General features: G+C 51.3%; 1 protein-coding gene across 1 annotated transcript in view; it reads left to right on the top strand.

The window, feature by feature from the left end:
* Window positions 1-326: 326 nt before the first annotated feature.
* The window catches only part of tmem192 (transmembrane protein 192), a gene marked incomplete at its 5' end in the record, with an annotated part of 54,615 nt that continues 35,465 nt past the window's right edge, over window positions 327-19,476 (top strand). The window contains 2 exon segments of the mRNA XM_055914959.1: window positions 327-585; window positions 2,314-2,442. Coding sequence (XP_055770934.1) covers window positions 327-585; window positions 2,314-2,442 — 388 coding nt within the window.

Here is a 19,476-nt window from a genome sequence, read left to right on the forward strand (position 1 = left end):
CTACAGGTCTCTATAGTCTACAGGTCTCTATAGTCTACAGGTCTCTATAGTCTACAGGTCTCTATAGTCTACAGGTCTCTACAGGTCTCTATAGTCTACAGGTCTCTATACTCTACGGGTCTCTATACTCTACAGGTCTCTATAGTCTACAGGTCTCTATAGTCTACAGGTCTCTACAGGTCTCTATACTCTACAGGTCTCAACAGGTCTCTACAGGTCTCTACAGGTCTCTATAGTCTACAGGTCTCTACAGGTCTCTATACTCTACGGGTCTCTATAGTCCAGGTATATGTTTTGTCTGACAGGTTCTCTCTCTGTGTCCCCAGGTGGTGTACGTGTCTCTGAGTGTGTGTGTTGCCGTGGTGTGTGTGTTGGAGGTTGGCCGGGAGGAGTGTGTCCGTGTGTTGGGTCACGTCCGGGGGCAGAGTGTGGTGCTGATTGGGAAGGTGTTTGTCTGGCTGTGTGTGTTGTTGTTTGGTGTGTGTGTACAGCATCACCACAGCCGAGCGAGAAGCAGAGGATACCTCCGTTTCTATAGAGACAACCGTACCCTGAAACACCTGCCCTTCCTCATCCACTCGGCAGGTACGCACCCTGAAACACCTGCATCTCAGTGCAATAGGCATCACTACAGTCCCAGGTTCGAATCCAGGCTGTATCACATCCGACCGTGGTAAGGAGTCCCACTGGGCGGTGCATAAGCCCAGCGTCGTCCGGGTTTGGCCGGGGTAGGCCGTCATTGGCCCAGCGTCCGGGTTTGGCCGGGGTAGGCCGTCATTGGCCCAGCGTCGTCCGGGTTTGGCCGGGGTAGGCCGTCATTGGCCCAGCGTCGTCCGGGTTTGGCCGGGGTAGGCCGTCATTGGCCCAGCGTCGTCCGGGTTTGGCCGGGCTAGGCCGTCATTGGCCCAGCGTCGTCCGGGTTTGGCCGGGCTAGGCCGTCATTGGCCCAGCGCCGTCCGGGTTTGGCCGGGGTAGGCCGTCATTGGCCCAGCGCCGTCCGGGTTTGGCCGGGGTAGGCCGTCATTGGCCCAGCGTCGTCCGGGTTTGGCCGGGGTAGGCCGTCATTGGCCCAGCGTCGTCCGGGTTTGGCCGGGGTAGGCCGTCATTGGCCCAGCGTCGTCCGGGGTAGGCTGTCATTGGCCCATCGTCGTCCGGGTTTGGCCGGGGTAGGCCGTCATTGGCCCAGCGTCGTCCGGGGTAGGCCGTCATTGGCCCATCGTCGTCCGGGTTTGGCCGGGGTAGGCCGTCATTGGCCCATCGTCGTCCGGGTTTGGCCGGGGTAGGCCGTCATTGGCCCAGCGTCGTCCGGGGTAGGCTGTCATTGGCCCAGCGTCGTCCGGGGTAGGCCGTCATTGGCCCAGCGTCGTCCGGGTTTGGCCGGGGTAGGCCGTCATTGGCCCACCGTCGTCCGGGTTTGGCCGGGGTAGGCCGTCATTGGCCCAGCGTTGTCCGGGTTTGGCCGGGGTAGGCCGTCATTGGCCCAGCGTCGTCCGGGTTTGGCCGGGGTAGGCCGTCATTGGCCCAGCGTCGTCCGGGTTTGGCCGGGCTAGGCCGTCATTGGCCCAGCGTCGTCCGGGTTTGGCCGGGCTAGGCCGTCATTGGCCCAGCGTCGTCCGGGTTTGGCCGGGGTAGGCCGTCATTGGCCCAGCGCCGTCCGGGTTTGGCCGGGGTAGGCCGTCATTGGCCCAGCGCCGTCCGGGTTTGGCCGGGGTAGGCCGTCATTGGCCCAGCGTCGTCCGGGGTAGGCTGTCATTGGCCCATCGTCGTCCGGGTTTGGCCGGGGTAGGCCGTCATTGGCCCAGCGTCGTCCGGGGTAGGCCGTCATTGGCCCATCGTCGTCCGGGTTTGGCCGGGGTAGGCCGTCATTGGCCCAGCGTCGTCCGGGGTAGGCTGTCATTGGCCCAGCGTCGTCCGGGGTAGGCCGTCATTGGCCCAGCGTCGTCCGGGTTTGGCCGGGGTAGGCCGTCATTGGCCCAGCGTTGTCCGGGGTAGGCCGTCATTGGCCCAGCGTCGTCCGGGGTAGGCCGTCATTGGCCCAGCGTCGTCCGGGGTAGGCCGTCATTGGCCCAGCGTCGTCCGGGTTTGGCCGCGGTCATTGTAAATAAGAATTAGTTCTTAACTGACTTGCCTCGTTGAATAAATAAAATCCACTCTGCAGGTTCCTGCTAGTCTTCTCTTTGTAGTTTTTCTTCCACAGTTGAATGTTTTACAGCAGGTCCACCTCCTACCACACAGAGGAGACATTAAACCTTTTACACTTGGACTCATGTCAAGTGTGTGTGTGTGTGTGTGTGTGTGTGTGTGTGTGTGTAGGTAACACGGCGGTGTTGGTGGTCATGTCAGCTGACCTGTCAGAGGCAGATCATCTTCCTGTTTATCTGCTGCTAGGGATTCTGGGACTGGAGCTCCTGGTCTCTCTGCCTTGTCTGATCATCTACACAGGTACCCCTCTCCCCCAGCCTGTCTAAAGAGTGATCTGTATCACAGGTACCCCTCTCCCTCTCCCCCAGCCTGTCTAAAGAGTGATCTGTATCACAGGTACACCTCTCCCTCTCCTCCAGCCTGTCTAAAGAGTGATCTGTATCACAGGTACCCCTCTCCCTCTCCCCCAGCCTGTCTAAAGAGTGATCTGTATCACCGTTACCCCTCTCCCTCTCCCCCAGCCTGTCTAAAGAGTGATCTGTATCACAGGTACACCTCTCCCTCTCCCCCAGCCTGTCTAAAGAGTGATCTGTATCACAGGTACCCCTCTCCCTCTCCCCCAGCCTGTCTAAAGAGTGATCTGTATCACAGGTACCCCTCTCCCTCTCCCCCAGCCTGTCTAAAGAGTGATCTGTATCACAGGTACCCCTCTCCCTCTCCTCCAGCCTGTCTAAAGAGTGATCTGTATCACAGGTACCCCTCTCCCTCTCCTCCAGCCTGTCTAAAGAGTGATCTGTATCACAGGTACCCCTCTCCCTCTCCCCCAGCCTGTCTAAAGAGTGATCTGTATCACAGGTACCCCTCTCCCCCAGTCTGTCTAAAGAGTGATCTGTATCACAGGTACCCCTCTCCCCCAGCCTGTCTAAAGAGTGATCTGTATCACAGGTACCCCTCTCCCTCTCCTCCAGCCTGTCTAAAGAGTGATCTGTATCACAGGTACCCCTCTCCCTCTCCCCCAGCCTGTCTAAAGAGTGATCTGTATCACAGGTACCCCTCTCCCTCTCCCCCAGCCTGTCTAAAGAGTGATCTGTATCACAGGTACCCCTCTCCCCCAGCCTGTCTAAAGAGTGATCTGTATCACAGGTACCCCTCTCCCCCAGCCTGTCTAAAGAGTGATCTGTATCACAGGTACCCCTCTCCCCCAGCCTGTCTAAAGAGTGATCTGTATCACAGGTACCCCTCTCCCTCTCCCCCAGCCTGTCTAAAGAGTGATCTGTATCACAGGTACCCCTCTCCCTCTCCCCCAGCCTGTCTAAAGAGTGATCTGTATCACAGGTACCCCTCTCCCTCTCCTCCAGCCTGTCTAAAGAGTGATCTGTATCACAGGTACCCCCTCTCCCCCCAGCCTGTCTAAAGAGTGATCTGTATCACAGGTACCCCTCTCCCTCTCCCCCAGCCTGTCTAAAGAGTGATCTGTATCACAGGTACCCCTCTCCCTCTCCTCCAGCCTGTCTAAAGAGTGATCTGTATCACAGGTACCCCTCTCCCTCTCCCCCAGCCTGTCTAAAGAGTGATCTGTATCACAGGTACCCCTCTCCCTCTCCCCCAGCCTGTCTAAAGAGTGATCTGTATCACAGGTACACCTCTCCCTCTCCTCCAGCCTGTCTAAAGAGTGATCTGTATCACAGGTACCCCTCTCCCTCTCCCCCAGCCTGTCTAAAGAGTGATCTGTATCACAGGTACCCCTCTCCCTCTCCCCCAGCCTGTCTAAAGAGTGATCTGTATCACAGGTACACCTCTCCCTCTCCCCCAGCCTGTCTAAAGAGTGATCTGTATCACAGGTACACCTCTCCCTCTCCCCCAGCCTGTCTAAAGAGTGATCTGTATCACAGGTACCCCTCTCCCCCAGCCTGTCTAAAGAGTGATCTGTATCACAGGTACCCCTCTCCCTCTCCCCCAGCCTGTCTAAAGAGTGATCTGTATCACAGGTACCCCTCTCCCTCTCCCCCAGCCTGTCTAAAGAGTGATCTGTATCACAGGTACTCCTCTCCTCCAGCCTGTCTAAAGAGTGATCTGTATCACAGGTACCCCTCTCCCTCTCCTCCAGCCTGTCTAAAGAGTGATCTGTATCACAGGTACCCCTCTCCCTCTCCCCCAGCCTGTCTAAAGAGTGATCTGTATCACCGTTACCCCTCTCCCTCTCCCCCAGCCTGTCTAAAGAGTGATCTGTATCACAGGTACACCTCTCCCTCTCCCCCAGCCTGTCTAAAGAGTGATCTGTATCACAGGTACCCCTCTCCCTCTCCCCCAGCCTGTCTAAAGAGTGATCTGTATCACAGGTACCCCTCTCCCTCTCCCCCAGCCTGTCTAAAGAGTGATCTGTATCACAGGTACCCCTCTCCCTCTCCTCCAGCCTGTCTAAAGAGTGATCTGTATCACAGGTACCCCTCTCCCCCAGCCTGTCTAAAGAGTGATCTGTATCACAGGTACCCCTCTCCCTCTCCCCCAGTCTGTCTAATCTGCATCGCAAAGGCCTCTGTCCTGCTCTATTCAGACACACAACAGAATGACCTATTCAGCCCCCTCTCTCTCTCTCTCTCTCAATTTCAATTCTATTCAAGGGCTTTATTGGGAGGGGAAACATATGTTAACATCGCCAAAGCAAGTGAAGTAGATAACAAACAAAAATTAAATTAACAGTAAACATTACACTCACAAAAGTTCCAAAAGAATAAAGACATTTCAAATGTCATATTATGGATATATTCAGTGTTGTAATGATGTGCAAATAGTTCAAGTACAAAAGGGAAAATAAATAACCATAAATATGGGTTGTATTTACAATGGTGTTTGTTCTTCACTGGTTGACCTTTTCTTGTGGCAACAGGTCACAAATCTTGCTGCTGTGATGGAACACTGTGGAATTTCACCCAGTAGATATGGGAGTTTATCAAAATTGGGTTTGTTTTCTAATTCTTTGTGGATCTGTGTAATCTGAGGGAAATATGTGTCTCTAATATGGTCATACATTTGGCAGGAGGTTAGGAAGTGCAGCTCAGTTTCCACCTCATTTTGTGGGCAGTGTGCACATAGCCTGTCTATCGTGGTTCTACAACACCTTAGTTGTTAGATCAACACCTTAGTTGGTAGATCAACACCTTAGTTGGTAGATCGACACCTTAGTTGGTAGATCGACACCTTAGTTGGTAGATCAACACCTTAGTTGGTAGATCAACACCTTAGTTGGTAGATCAACACCTTAGTTGGTAGATCAACACCTTAGTTGGTAGATCAACACCTTAGTTGGTAGATCAACACCTTAGTTGGTAGATCAACACCTTAGTTGGTAGATCGTGGCTCTACAACACCTTAGTTGGTAGATCAACACCTTAGTTGGTAGATCAACACCTTAGTTGGTAGATCAACACCTTAGTTGGTAGATCAACACCTTAGTTGGTAGATCAACACCTTAGTTGGTAGATCAACACCTTAGTTGGTAGATCGTGGCTCTACAACACCTTAGTTGGTAGATCAACACCTTAGTTGGTAGATCAACACCTTAGTTGGTAGATCAACACCTTAGTTGGTAGATCAACACCTTAGTTGGTAGATCAACACCTTAGTTGGTAGATCAACACCTTAGTTGGTAGATCAACACCTTAGTTGGTAGATCAACACCTTAGTTGGTAGATCAACACCTTAGTTGGTAGATCATGGCTCTACAACACCTTAGTTGGTAGATCAACACCTTAGTTGGTAGATCAACACCTTAGTTGGTAGATCATGGCTCTACAACACCTTAGTTGGTAGATCATGGCTCTACAACACCTTAGTTGGTAGATCGTGGCTCTACAACACCTTAGTTGGTAGATCAACACCTTAGTTGGTAGATCAACACCTTAGTTGGTAGATCAACACCTTAGTTGGTAGATCAACACCTTAGTTGGTAGATCAACACCTTAGTTGGTAGATCGTGGCTCTACAACACCTTAGTTGGTAGATCAACACCTTAGTTGGTAGATCAACACCTTAGTTGGTAGATCAACACCTTAGTTGGTAGATCGTGGCTCTACAACACCTTAGTTGGTAGATCAACACCTTAGTTGGTAGATCAACACCTTAGTTGGTAGATCAACACCTTAGTTGGTAGATCAACACCTTAGTTGGTAGATCAACACCTTAGTTGGTAGATCAACACCTTAGTTGGTAGATCAACACCTTAGTTGGTAGATCAACACCTTAGTTGGTAGATCAACACCTTAGTTGGTAGATCAACACCTTAGTTGGTAGATCAACACCTTAGTTGGTAGATCATGGCTCTACAACACCTTAGTTGGTAGATCAACACCTTAGTTGGTAGATCAACACCTTAGTTGGTAGATCATGGCTCTACAACACCTTAGTTGGTAGATCATGGCTCTACAACACCTTAGTTGGTAGATCGTGGCTCTACAACACCTTAGTTGGTAGATCAACACCTTAGTTGGTAGATCAACACCTTAGTTGGTAGATCAACACCTTAGTTGGTAGATCAACACCTTAGTTGGTAGATCAACACCTTAGTTGGTAGATCAACACCTTAGTTGGTAGATCATGGTTCTACAACACCTTAGTTGGTAGATCAACACCTTAGTTGGTAGATCATGGCTCTACAACACCTTAGTTGGTAGATCAACACCTTAGTTGGTAGATCATGGTTCTACAACACCTTAGTTGGTAGATCAACACCTTAGTTGGTAGATCATGGTTCTACAACACCTTAGTTGGTAGATCAACACCTTAGTTGGTAGATCATGGTTCTACAACACCTTAGTTGGTAGATCAACACCTTAGTTGGTAGATCGTGGTTCTACAACACCTTAGTTGGTAGATCGACACCTTAGTTGGTAGATCATGGTTCTACAACACCTTAGTTGGTAGATCAACACCTTAGTTGGTAGATCAACACCTTAGTTGGTAGATCAACACCTTAGTTGGTAGATCGTGGCTCTACAACACCTTAGTTGGTAGATCAACACCTTAGTTGGTAGATCAACACCTTAGTTGGTAGATCAACACCTTAGTTGGTAGATCAACACCTTAGTTGGTAGATCAACACCTTAGTTGGTAGATCAACACCTTAGTTGGTAGATCAACACCTTAGTTGGTAGATCAACACCTTAGTTGGTAGATCAACACCTTAGTTGGTAGATCAACACCTTAGTTGGTAGATCATGGCTCTACAACACCTTAGTTGGTAGATCAACACCTTAGTTGGTAGATCAACACCTTAGTTGGTAGATCATGGCTCTACAACACCTTAGTTGGTAGATCGTGGCTCTACAACACCTTAGTTGGTAGATCGTGGCTCTACAACACCTTAGTTGGTAGATCAACACCTTAGTTGGTAGATCAACACCTTAGTTGGTAGATCAACACCTTAGTTGGTAGATCAACACCTTAGTTGGTAGATCGACACCTTAGTTGGTAGATCATGGTTCTACAACACCTTAGTTGGTAGATCAACACCTTAGTTGGTAGATCAACACCTTAGTTGGTAGATCAACACCTTAGTTGGTAGATCAACACCTTAGTTGGTAGATCAACACCTTAGTTGGTAGATCAACACCTTAGTTGGTAGATCAACACCTTAGTTGGTAGATCAACACCTTAGTTGGTAGATCAACACCTTAGTTGGTAGATCAACACCTTAGTTGGTAGATCAACACCTTAGTTGGTAGATCAACACCTTAGTTGGTAGATCAACACCTTAGTTGGTAGATCAACACCTTAGTTGGTAGATCGTGGCTCTACAACACCTTAGTTGGTAGATCAACACCTTAGTTGGTAGATCAACACCTTAGTTGGTAGATCAACACCTTAGTTGGTAGATCAACACCTTAGTTGGTAGATCAACACCTTAGTTGGTAGATCAACACCTTAGTTGGTAGATCAACACCTTAGTTGGTAGATCAACACCTTAGTTGGTAGATCAACACCTTAGTTGGTAGATCAACACCTTAGTTGGTAGATCAACACCTTAGTTGGTAGATCAACACCTTAGTTGGTAGATCGTGGCTCTACAACACCTTAGTTGGTAGATCGACACCTTAGTTGGTAGATCAACACCTTAGTTGGTAGATCAACACCTTAGTTGGTAGATCAACACCTTAGTTGGTAGATCGTGGTTCTACAACACCTTAGTTGGTAGATCAACACCTTAGTTGGTAGATCAACACCTTAGTTGGTAGATCATGGCTCTACAACACCTTAGTTGGTAGATCAACACCTTAGTTGGTAGATCAACACCTTAGTTGGTAGATCAACACCTTAGTTGGTAGATCAACACCTTAGTTGGTAGATCAACACCTTAGTTGGTAGATCAACACCTTAGTTGGTAGATCATGGTTCTACAACACCTTAGTTGGTAGATCAACACCTTAGTTGGTAGATCATGGCTCTACAACACCTTAGTTGGTAGATCAACACCTTAGTTGGTAGATCATGGTTCTACAACACCTTAGTTGGTAGATCAACACCTTAGTTGGTAGATCATGGTTCTACAACACCTTAGTTGGTAGATCAACACCTTAGTTGGTAGATCATGGTTCTACAACACCTTAGTTGGTAGATCAACACCTTAGTTGGTAGATCGTGGTTCTACAACACCTTAGTTGGTAGATCGACACCTTAGTTGGTAGATCATGGTTCTACAACACCTTAGTTGGTAGATCAACACCTTAGTTGGTAGATCAACACCTTAGTTGGTAGATCAACACCTTAGTTGGTAGATCATGGTTCTACAACACCTTAGTTGGTAGATCAACACCTTAGTTGGTAGATCAACACCTTAGTTGGTAGATCAACACCTTAGTTGGTAGATCATGGCTCTACAACACCTTAGTTGGTAGATCATGGTTCTACAACACCTTAGTTGGTAGATCAACATCTTAGTTGGTAGATCAACACCTTAGTTGGTAGATCGTGGCTCTACAACACCTTAGTTGGTAGATCAACACCTTAGTTGGTAGATCAACACCTTAGTTGGTAGATCAACACCTTAGTTGGTAGATCAACACCTTAGTTGGTAGATCGTGGCTCTACAACACCTTAGTTGGTAGATCAACACCTTAGTTGGTAGATCAACACCTTAGTTGGTAGATCAACACCTTAGTTGGTAGATCAACACCTTAGTTGGTAGATCAACACCTTAGTTGGTAGATCGTGGTTCTACAACACCTTAGTTGGTAGATCAACACCTTAGTTGGTAGATCAACACCTTAGTTGGTAGATCAACACCTTAGTTGGTAGATCGTGGTTCTACAACACCTTAGTTGGTAGATCAACACCTTAGTTGGTAGATCAACACCTTAGTTGGTAGATCAACACCTTAGTTGGTAGATCAACACCTTAGTTGGTAGATCAACACCTTAGTTGGTAGATCAACACCTTAGTTGGTAGATCAACACCTTAGTTGGTAGATCAACACCTTAGTTGGTAGATCAACACCTTAGTTGGTAGATCAACACCTTAGTTGGTAGATCAACACCTTAGTTGGTAGATCATGGTTCTACAACACCTTAGTTGGTAGATCGTGGCTCTACAACACCTTAGTTGGTAGATCAACACCTTAGTTGGTAGATCATGGTTCTACAACACCTTAGTTGGTAGATCATGGCTCTACAACACCTTAGTTGGTAGATCAACACCTTAGTTGGTAGATCATGGTTCTACAACACCTTAGTTGGTAGATCAACACCTTAGTTGGTAGATCATGGTTCTACAACACCTTAGTTGGTAGATCAACACCTTAGTTGGTAGATCAACACCTTAGTTGGTAGATCGTGGCTCTACAACACCTTAGTTGGTAGATCAACACCTTAGTTGGTAGATCAACACCTTAGTTGGTAGATCGTGGCTCTACAACACCTTAGTTGGTAGATCAACACCTTAGTTGGTAGATTGTGGCTCTACAACACCTTAGTTGGTAGATCGTGGCTCTACAACACCTTAGTTGGTAGATCAACACCTTAGTTGGTAGATCAACACCTTAGTTGGTAGATCGTGGCTCTACAACACCTTAGTTGGTAGATCAACACCTTAGTTGGTAGATCAACACCTTAGTTGGTAGATCGTGGTTCTACAACACCTTAGTTGGTAGATCAACACCTTAGTTGGTAGATCAACACCTTAGTTGGTAGATCAACACCTTAGTTGGTAGATCAACACCTTAGTTGGTAGATCGACACCTTAGTTGGTAGATCATGGCTCTACAACACCTTAGTTGGTAGATCGTGGCTCTACAACACCTTAGTTGGTAGATCAACACCTTAGTTGGTAGATCAACACCTTAGTTGGTAGATCAACACCTTAGTTGGTAGATCGACACCTTAGTTGGTAGATCATGGCTCTACAACACCTTAGTTGGTAGATCGACACCTTAGTTGGTAGATCAACACCTTAGTTGGTAGATCAACACCTTAGTTGGTAGATCAACACCTTAGTTGGTAGATCAACACCTTAGTTGGTAGATCGTGGCTCTACAACACCTTAGTTGGTAGATCATGGTTCTACAACACCTTAGTTGGTAGATCATGGCTCTACAACACCTTAGTTGGTAGATCAACACCTTAGTTGGTAGATCATGGTTCTACAACACCTTAGTTGGTAGATCATGGCTCTACAACACCTTAGTTGGTAGATCAACACCTTAGTTGGTAGATCGTGGTTCTACAACACCTTAGTTGGTAGATCGACACCTTAGTTGGTAGATCGACACCTTAGTTGGTAGATCGACACCTTAGTTGGTAGATCGACACCTTAGTTGGTAGATCAACACCTTAGTTGGTAGATCAACACCTTAGTTGGTAGATCAACACCTTAGTTGGTAGATCATGGCTCTACAACACCTTAGTTGGTAGATCAACACCTTAGTTGGTAGATCAACACCTTAGTTGGTAGATCATGGCTCTACAACACCTTAGTTGGTAGATCAACACCTTAGTTGGTAGATCATGGTTCTACAACACCTTAGTTGGTAGATCGTGGCTCTACAACACCTTAGTTGGTAGATCAACACCTTAGTTGGTAGATCAACACCTTAGTTGGTAGATCAACACCTTAGTTGGTAGATCAACACCTTAGTTGGTAGATCAACACCTTAGTTGGTAGATCAACACCTTAGTTGGTAGATCAACACCTTAGTTGGTAGATCGTGGCTCTACAACACCTTAGTTGGTAGATCAACACCTTAGTTGGTAGATCAACACCTTAGTTGGTAGATCAACACCTTAGTTGGTAGATCATGGTTCTACAACACCTTAGTTGGTAGATCGTGGCTCTACAACACCTTAGTTGGTAGATCAACACCTTAGTTGGTAGATCAACACCTTAGTTGGTAGATCATGGCTCTACAACACCTTAGTTGGTAGATCAACACCTTAGTTGGTAGATCAACACCTTAGTTGGTAGATCAACACCTTAGTTGGTAGATCAACACCTTAGTTGGTAGATCAACACCTTAGTTGGTAGATCAACACCTTAGTTGGTAGATCAACACCTTAGTTGGTAGATCAACACCTTAGTTGGTAGATCAACACCTTAGTTGGTAGATCAACACCTTAGTTGGTAGATCAACACCTTAGTTGGTAGATCGTGGCTCTACAACACCTTAGTTGGTAGATCAACACCTTAGTTGGTAGATCAACACCTTAGTTGGTAGATCAACACCTTAGTTGGTAGATCAACACCTTAGTTGGTAGATCGTGGCTCTACAACACCTTAGTTGGTAGATCAACACCTTAGTTGGTAGATCAACACCTTAGTTGGTAGATCGTGGCTCTACAACACCTTAGTTGGTAGATCAACACCTTAGTTGGTAGATCAACACCTTAGTTGGTAGATCAACACCTTAGTTGGTAGATCAACACCTTAGTTGGTAGATCATGGTTCTACAACACCTTAGTTGGTAGATCAACACCTTAGTTGGTAGATCAACACCTTAGTTGGTAGATCAACACCTTAGTTGGTAGATCAACACCTTAGTTGGTAGATCATGGTTCTACAACACCTTAGTTGGTAGATCGTGGCTCTACAACACCTTAGTTGGTAGATCATGGTTCTACAACACCTTAGTTGGTAGATCAACACCTTAGTTGGTAGATCATGGTTCTACAACACCTTAGTTGGTAGATCAACACCTTAGTTGGTAGATCAACACCTTAGTTGGTAGATCAACACCTTAGTTGGTAGATCAACACCTTAGTTGGTAGATCAACACCTTAGTTGGTAGATCAACACCTTAGTTGGTAGATCAACACCTTAGTTGGTAGATCAACACCTTAGTTGGTAGATCGTGGCTCTACAACACCTTAGTTGGTAGATCAACACCTTAGTTGGTAGATCAACACCTTAGTTGGTAGATCAACACCTTAGTTGGTAGATCAACACCTTAGTTGGTAGATCAACACCTTAGTTGGTAGATCAACACCTTAGTTGGTAGATCAACACCTTAGTTGGTAGATCGTGGCTCTACAACACCTTAGTTGGTAGATCAACACCTTAGTTGGTAGATCAACACCTTAGTTGGTAGATCAACACCTTAGTTGGTAGATCAACACCTTAGTTGGTAGATCGTGGTTCTACAACACCTTAGTTGGTAGATCAACACCTTAGTTGGTAGATCAACACCTTAGTTGGTAGATCAACACCTTAGTTGGTAGATCAACACCTTAGTTGGTAGATCATGGCTCTACAACACCTTAGTTGGTAGATCAACACCTTAGTTGGTAGATCAACACCTTAGTTGGTAGATCAACACCTTAGTTGGTAGATCAACACCTTAGTTGGTAGATCGTGGCTCTACAACACCTTAGTTGGTAGATTGTGGCTCTACAACACCTTCCAGTGCAGATGGGGTGTGTCCTGGTCTGACAAACACCGCTCTATCTCTGACACCTTCCACTGCAGATGGGGAAGGCCGACATTGGTGTATGCAGTGCAAGGAGGGAGAGGAGGGAGAGGAGGAAGAGGAGGGAGAGAGGAAGAGGAGGGAGAGAGGAAGAGGAGGGAGAGAGGAAGAGGAGGGAGAGAGGAAGAGGAGGGAGAGGAGGGAGAGAGAGAGGAGAGAGAGGAAGAGGAGGGAGAGAGGAAGAGGAGGGAGAGAGGAAGAGGAGGGAGAGAGGAAGAGGAGGGAGAGAGGAAGAGGAGGGAGAGAGGAAGAGGAGGGAGAGAGGGAGAGAGGAAGAGGAGGGAGAGAGGAAGAGGAGGGAGAGAGGAAGAGGAGGGAGAGAGGAAGAGGAGGGAGAGAGGAAGAGGAGGGAGAGAGGAAGAGGAGGGAGAGAGGAAGAGGAGGGAGAGAGGAAGAGGAGGGAGAGGAGGGAGAGGAGGGAGAGGAGGGAGAGGAGGGAGAGAGGAAGAGGAGGGAGAGGAGGGAGAGGAGGGAGAGGAGGGAGAGAGGAAGAGGAGGGAGAGGAGGGAGAGGAGGGAGAGGAGGGAGAGGAGGGAGAGAGGAAGAGGAGGGAGAGGAGGGAGAGGAGGGAGAGGAGGGAGAGGAGGGAGAGGAGGGAGAGAGGAAGAGGAGGGAGAGGAGGGAGAGAGGAAGAGGAGGGAGAGGAGGGAGAGAGGAAGAGGAGGGAGAGAGGAAGAGGAGGGAGAGGAGGGAGAGAGGAAGAGGGAGAGGAGGGAGAGAGGAAGAGGAGGGAGAGGAGGGAGAGGGGAAGAGGAGGGAGAGGAGGGAGAGGGGAAGAGGAGGGAGAGGAGGGAGAGGGGAAGAGGAGGGAGAGGAGGGAGAGGGGAAGAGGAGGGAGAGAGGAAGAGGAGGGAGAGGAGGGAGAGAGGAAGAGGAGGGAGAGAGGAAGAGGAGGGAGAGGAGGGAGAGAGGAAGAGGAGGGAGAGGAGGGAGAGGAGGGAGAGAGGAAGAGGAGGGAGAGGAGGGAGAGGAGGAAGAGGAGGGAGAGGAGGGAGAGAGGAAGAGGAGGGAGAGAGGAAGAGGAGGGAGAGAGGAAGAGGAGGGAGAGAGGAAGAGGAGGGAGAGGAGGGAGAGGAGGGAGAGAGGAAGAGGAGGGAGAGGAGGGAGAGGAGGGAGAGGAGGGAGAGAGGAAGAGGAGGGAGAGGAGGGAGAGAGGAAGAGGAGGGAGAGGAGGGAGAGAGGAAGAGGAGGGAGAGGAGGGAGAGGAGGGAGAGAGGAAGAGGAGGGAGAGGAGGGAGAGAGGGAGAGGAGGGAGAGAGGGAGAGGAGGGAGAGAGGGAGAGGAGGGAGAGAGGAAGAGGAGGAAGAGGAGGGAGAGGAGGGAGAGGAGGGAGAGAGGAGGGAGAGAGGAAGAGGAGGGAGAGGAGGGAGAGAGGAAGAGGAGGGAGAGGAGGGAGAGAGGAAGAGGAGGGAGAGGAGGGAGAGGAGGGAGAGAGGAAGAGGAGGGAGAGGAGGGAGAGAGGAAGAGGAGGGAGAGAGAGGAAGAGGAGGGAGAGGAGGAAGAGGAGGGAGAGGAGGGAGAGGAGGGAGAGAGGAAGAGGAGGGAGAGGAGGGAGAGGAGGGAGAGAGGAAGAGGAGGGAGAGGAGGGAGAGGAGGGAGAGAGGAAGAGGAGGGAGAGGAGGGAGAGGAGGGAGAGAGGAAGAGGAGGGAGAGGAGGGAGAGAGGGAGAGGAGGGAGAGAGGAAGAGGAGGGAGAGGAGGGAGAGGAGGGAGAGGAGGGAGAGAGGAAGAGGAGGGAGAGGAGGGAGAGAGGAAGAGAGGAAGAGGAGGGAGAGAGGAAGAGGAGGGAGAGAGGAAGAGGAGGGAGAGAGGAAGAGGAGGGAGAGGAGGGAGAGGAGGGAGAGAGGAAGAGGAGGGAGAGAGGAAGAGGAGGGAGAGGAGGGAGAGGAGGGAGAGGAGGGAGAGAGGAAGAGGAGGGAGAGAGGAAGAGGAGGGAGAGGAGGGAGAGGAGGGAGAGAGGAAGAGGGAGAGGAGGGAGAGGAGGGAGAGAGGAAGAGGAGGGAGAGGAGGGAGAGGAGGGAGAGAGGGAGAGGAGGGAGAGGAGGGAGAGGAGGGAGAGAGGAAGAGGAGGGAGAGAGGAAGAGGAGGGAGAGAGGAAGAGGAGGGAGAGGAGGGAGAGAGGAAGAGGAGGGAGAGGAGGGAGAGGAGGGAGAGAGGAAGAGGAGGGAGAGAGGAAGAGGAGGGAGAGGAGGGAGAGGAGGGAGAGAGGAAGAGGAGGGAGAGGAGGGAGAGAGGAAGAGGAGGGAGAGAGGAAGAGGAGGGAGAGGAGGGAGAGAGGAAGAGGAGGGAGAGAGGAAGAGGAGGGAGAGGAGGGAGAGGAGGGAGAGAGGAAGAGGAGGGAGAGGAGGGAGAGAGGAAGAGGAGGGAGAGGAGGGAGAGAGGAAGAGGAGGGAGAGAGGAAGAGGAGGGAGAGAGGAAGAGGAGGGAGAGGAGGGAGAGAGGAAGAGGAGGGAGAGGAGGGAGAGGAGGGAGAGAGGAAGAGGAGGGAGAGAGGAAGAGGAGGGAGAGGAGGGAGAGGAGGGAGAGGAGGGAGAGAGGAAGAGGAGGGAGAGGAGGGAGAGGAAGAGGAGGGAGAGAGGAAGAGGAGGGAGAGGAGGGAGAGGAGGGAGAGAGGAAGAGGAGGGAGAGAGGAAGAGGAGGGAGAGGAGGGAGAGAGAGGAAGAGGAGGGAGAGAGAGGAAGAGGAGGGAGAGGAGGGAGAGGAGGGAGAGGAGGGAGAGGAGGGAGAGAGGAAGAGGAGGGAGAGAGGGAGAGGAGGGAGAGGAGGGAGAGGAGGGAGAGAGGGAGAGGAGGGAGAGAGGGAGAGAGGAAGAGGAGGGAGAGAGGAAGAGGAGGGAGAGAGGGAGAGGAGGGAGAGAGGAAGAGGAGGGAGAGAGGAAGAGGAGGGAGAGGAGGGAGAGAGGGAGAGAGGAAGAGGAGGGAGAGAGGAAGAGGAGGGAGAGAGGGAGAGGAGGGAGAGAGGAAGAGGAGGGAGAGAGGAAGAGGAGGGAGAGGAGGGAGAGAGGAAGAGGAGGGAGAGGAGGGAGAGGAGGGAGAGGAGGGAGAGAGGAAGAGGAGGGAGAGGAGGGAGAGAGGAAGAGGAGGGAGAGAGGAAGAGGAGGGAGAGGAGGGAGAGGAGGGAGAGAGGAAGAGGAGGGAGAGGAGGGAGAGGAGGGAGAGGAGGGAGAGAGGAAGAGGAGGGAGAGAGGAAGAGGAGGGAGAGGAGGGAGAGAGGAAGAGGAGGGAGAGAGGAAGAGGAGGGAGAGGAGGGAGAGGAGGGAGAGAGGAAGAGGAGGGAGAGAGGAAGAGGAGGAAGAGGAGGGAGAGGAGGGAGAGGAGGGAGAGAGGAAGAGGAGGGAGAGAGGAAGAGGAGGGAGAGGAGGGAGAGGAGGGAGAGGAGGGAGAGAGGAAGAGGAGGAAGAGGAGGGAGAGGAGGGAGAGGAGGGAGAGGAGGGAGAGAGGAAGAGGAGGGAGAGAGGAAGAGGAGGGAGAGGAGGGAGAGAGGAAGAGGAGGGAGAGGAGGGAGAGGAGGGAGAGGAGGGAGAGGAGGGAGAGAGGGAGAGGAGGGAGAGAGGGAGAGCGTGAGCTCCTGTAGATAAGAGATCTCTTTCACACTGAGATGGGCTTTATCCTGCCCACAGGCTACACACACAGATCCCAGGTCAGATTATTGGCGGCTAATGTTATTTGTCACATGCGCCGAATACAACAGGTGTAGTAGACCTTACTGTGAAATGCTAGAAGTTCTGAATGGCCTGACATGACCTCTTCAAGGAGCTTTCTGTTTTGATTAGGTTATTTTGCCTCAAAACCTTTAGGCCATTCTACAGACATTCTTTTTTAAATCTCAGCATCCCTGAGGGTATTCTCTGCTGGCCTGCTCTCCTGTGAGGGAGGAGAGGGTATTCTCTGCTGCTGGCCTGCTCTCCTGTGAGGGAGGAGAGGGTATTCTCTGCTGCTGGCCTGCTCTCCTGTGAGTGAGGAGAGGGTATTCTCTGCTGCTGGTCTGCTCTCCTGTGAGGGAGGAGAGGGTATTCTCTGCTGCTGGCCTGCTCTCCTGTGAGCGAGGAGAGGGTATTCTCTGCTGCTGGCCTGCTCTCCTGTGAGAGAGGAGAGGGTATTCTCTGCTGCTGGCCTGCTCTCCTGTGAGGGAGGAGAGGGTATTCTCTGCTGCTGGCCTGCTCTCCTGTGAGCGAGGAGAGGGTATTCTCTGCTGGCCTGCTCTCCTGTGAGCGAGGAGAGGGTATTCTCTGCTGCTGGCCTGCTCTCCTGTGAGGGAGGAGAGGGTATTCTCTGCTGCTGGCCTGCTCTCCTGTGAGCGAGGAGAGGGTATTCTCTGCTGCTGGCCTGCTCTCCTGTGAGGGAGGAGAGGGTATTCTCTGCTGCTGGCTTGCTCTCCTGTTAGGGAGGAGAGGGTATTCTCTGCTGGCCTGCTCTCCTGTGAGGGAGGAGAGGGTATTCTCTGCTGCTGGCCTGCTCTCCTGTGAGGGAGGAGAGGCTATTCTCTGCTGGCCTGCTCTCCTGTGAGGGAGGAGAGGGTATTCTCTGCTGGCCTGCTCTCCTGTGAGGGAGGAGAGGGTATTCTCTGCTGCTGGCCTGCTCTCCTGTGAGCGAGGAGAGGGTATTCTCTTCTGCTGGCCTGCTCTCCTGTGAGCGAGGAGAGGGTATTCTCTGCTGCTGGCCTGCTCTCCTGTGAGGGAGGAGAGGGTATTCTCTGCTGCTGGCTTGCTCTCCTGTGAGGGAGGAGAGGGTATTCTCTGCTGCTGGCTTGCTCTCCTGTGAGGGAGGAGAGGGTATTCTCTGCTGCTGGCTTGCTCTCCTGTTAGGGAGGAGAGGGTATTCTCTGCTGGCCTGCTCTCCTGTGAGCGAGGAGAGGCTATTCTCTGCTGGTCTGCTCTCCTGTGAGGGAGGAGAGGGTATTCTCTGCTGCTGGCCTGCTCTCCTGTGAGCGAGGAGAGGGTATTCTCTGCTGCTGGCCTGCTCTCCTGTGAGTGAGGAGAGGGTATTCTCTGCTGGCCTGCTCTCCTGTGAGCGAGGAGAGGGTATTCTCTGCTGCTGGCCTGCTCTCCTGTGAGCGAGGAGAGGGTATTCTCTTCTTCTGGCCTGCTCTCCTGTGAGCGAGGAGAGGGTATTCTCTTCTTCTGGCCTGCTCTCCTGTGAGCGAGGAGAGGGTATTCTCTTCTTCTGGCCTGCTCTCCTGTGAGGGAGGAGAGGGTATTCTCTGCTGGCCTGCTCTCCTGTGAGGGAGGAGAGGGTATTCTCTGCTGGCCTGCTCTCCTGTGAGGGAGGAGAGGGTATTCTCTGCTGCTGGCCTGCTCTCCTGTGAGCGAGGAGAGGGTATTCTCTGCTGCTGGCCTGCTCTCCTGTGAGCGAGGAGAGGGTATTCTCTGCTGCTGGCCTGCTCTCCTGTGAGGGAGGAGAGGGTATTCTCTGCTGGTCTGCTCTCCTGTGAGGGAGGAGAGGGTATTCTCTGCTGCTGGCCTGCTCTCCTGTGAGCGAGGAGAGGGTATTCTCTGCTGCTGGCCTGCTCTCCTGTGAGCGAGGAGAGGGTATTCTCTGCTGCTGGTCTGCTCTCCTGTGAGCGAGGAGAGGGTATTCTCTGCTGCTGGCCTGCTCTCCTGTGAGCGAGGAGAGGGTATTCTCTGCTGCTGGCCTGCTCTCCTGTGAGAGAGGAGAGGGTATTCTCTTCTGCTGGCCTGCTCTCCTGTGAGCGAGGAGAGGGTATTCTCTGCTGCTGGCCTGCTCTCCTGTGAGCGAGGAGAGGGTATTCTCTGCTGCTGGCCTGCTCTCCTGTGAGCGAGGAGAGGGTATTCTCTGCTGCTGGCCTGCTCTCCTGTGAGCGAGGAGAGGGTATTCTCTGCTGCTGGCCTGCTCTCCTGTGAGGGAGGAGAGGGTATTCTCTGCTGCTGGCCTGCTCTCCTGTGAGCGAGGAGAGGGTATTCTCTGCTGCTGGTCTGCTCTCCTGTGAGCGAGGAGAGGGTATTCTCTGCTGGCCTGCTCTCCTGTGAGCGAGGAGAGGGTATTCTCTGCTGCTGGCCTGCTCTCCTGTGAGGGAGGAGAGAGTATTCTCTGCTGCTGGCCTGCTCTCCTGTGAGGGAGGAGAGGGTATTCTCTGCTGCTGGTCTGCTCTCCTGTGAGGGAAGAGAGGGTATTCTCTGCTGCTGGCCTGCTCTCCTGTGAGGGAGGAGAGGGTATTCTCTGCTGCTGGCCTGCTCTCCTGTGAGCGAGGAGAGGGTATTCTCTGCTGCTGGTCTGCTCTCCTGTGAGGGAGGAGAGGGTATTCTCTGCTGGTCTGCTCTCCTGTGAGCGAGGAGAGGGTATTCTCTGCTGCTGGTCTGCTCTCCTGTGAGGGAGGAGAGGGTATTCTCTGCTGCTGGCCTGCTCTCCTGTGAGGGAGGAGAGGGTATTC

Source organism: Salvelinus fontinalis, unplaced genomic scaffold (assembly GCF_029448725.1).
Source record: "Salvelinus fontinalis isolate EN_2023a unplaced genomic scaffold, ASM2944872v1 scaffold_0723, whole genome shotgun sequence".
NCBI lineage: Eukaryota > Metazoa > Chordata > Actinopteri > Salmoniformes > Salmonidae > Salvelinus > Salvelinus fontinalis.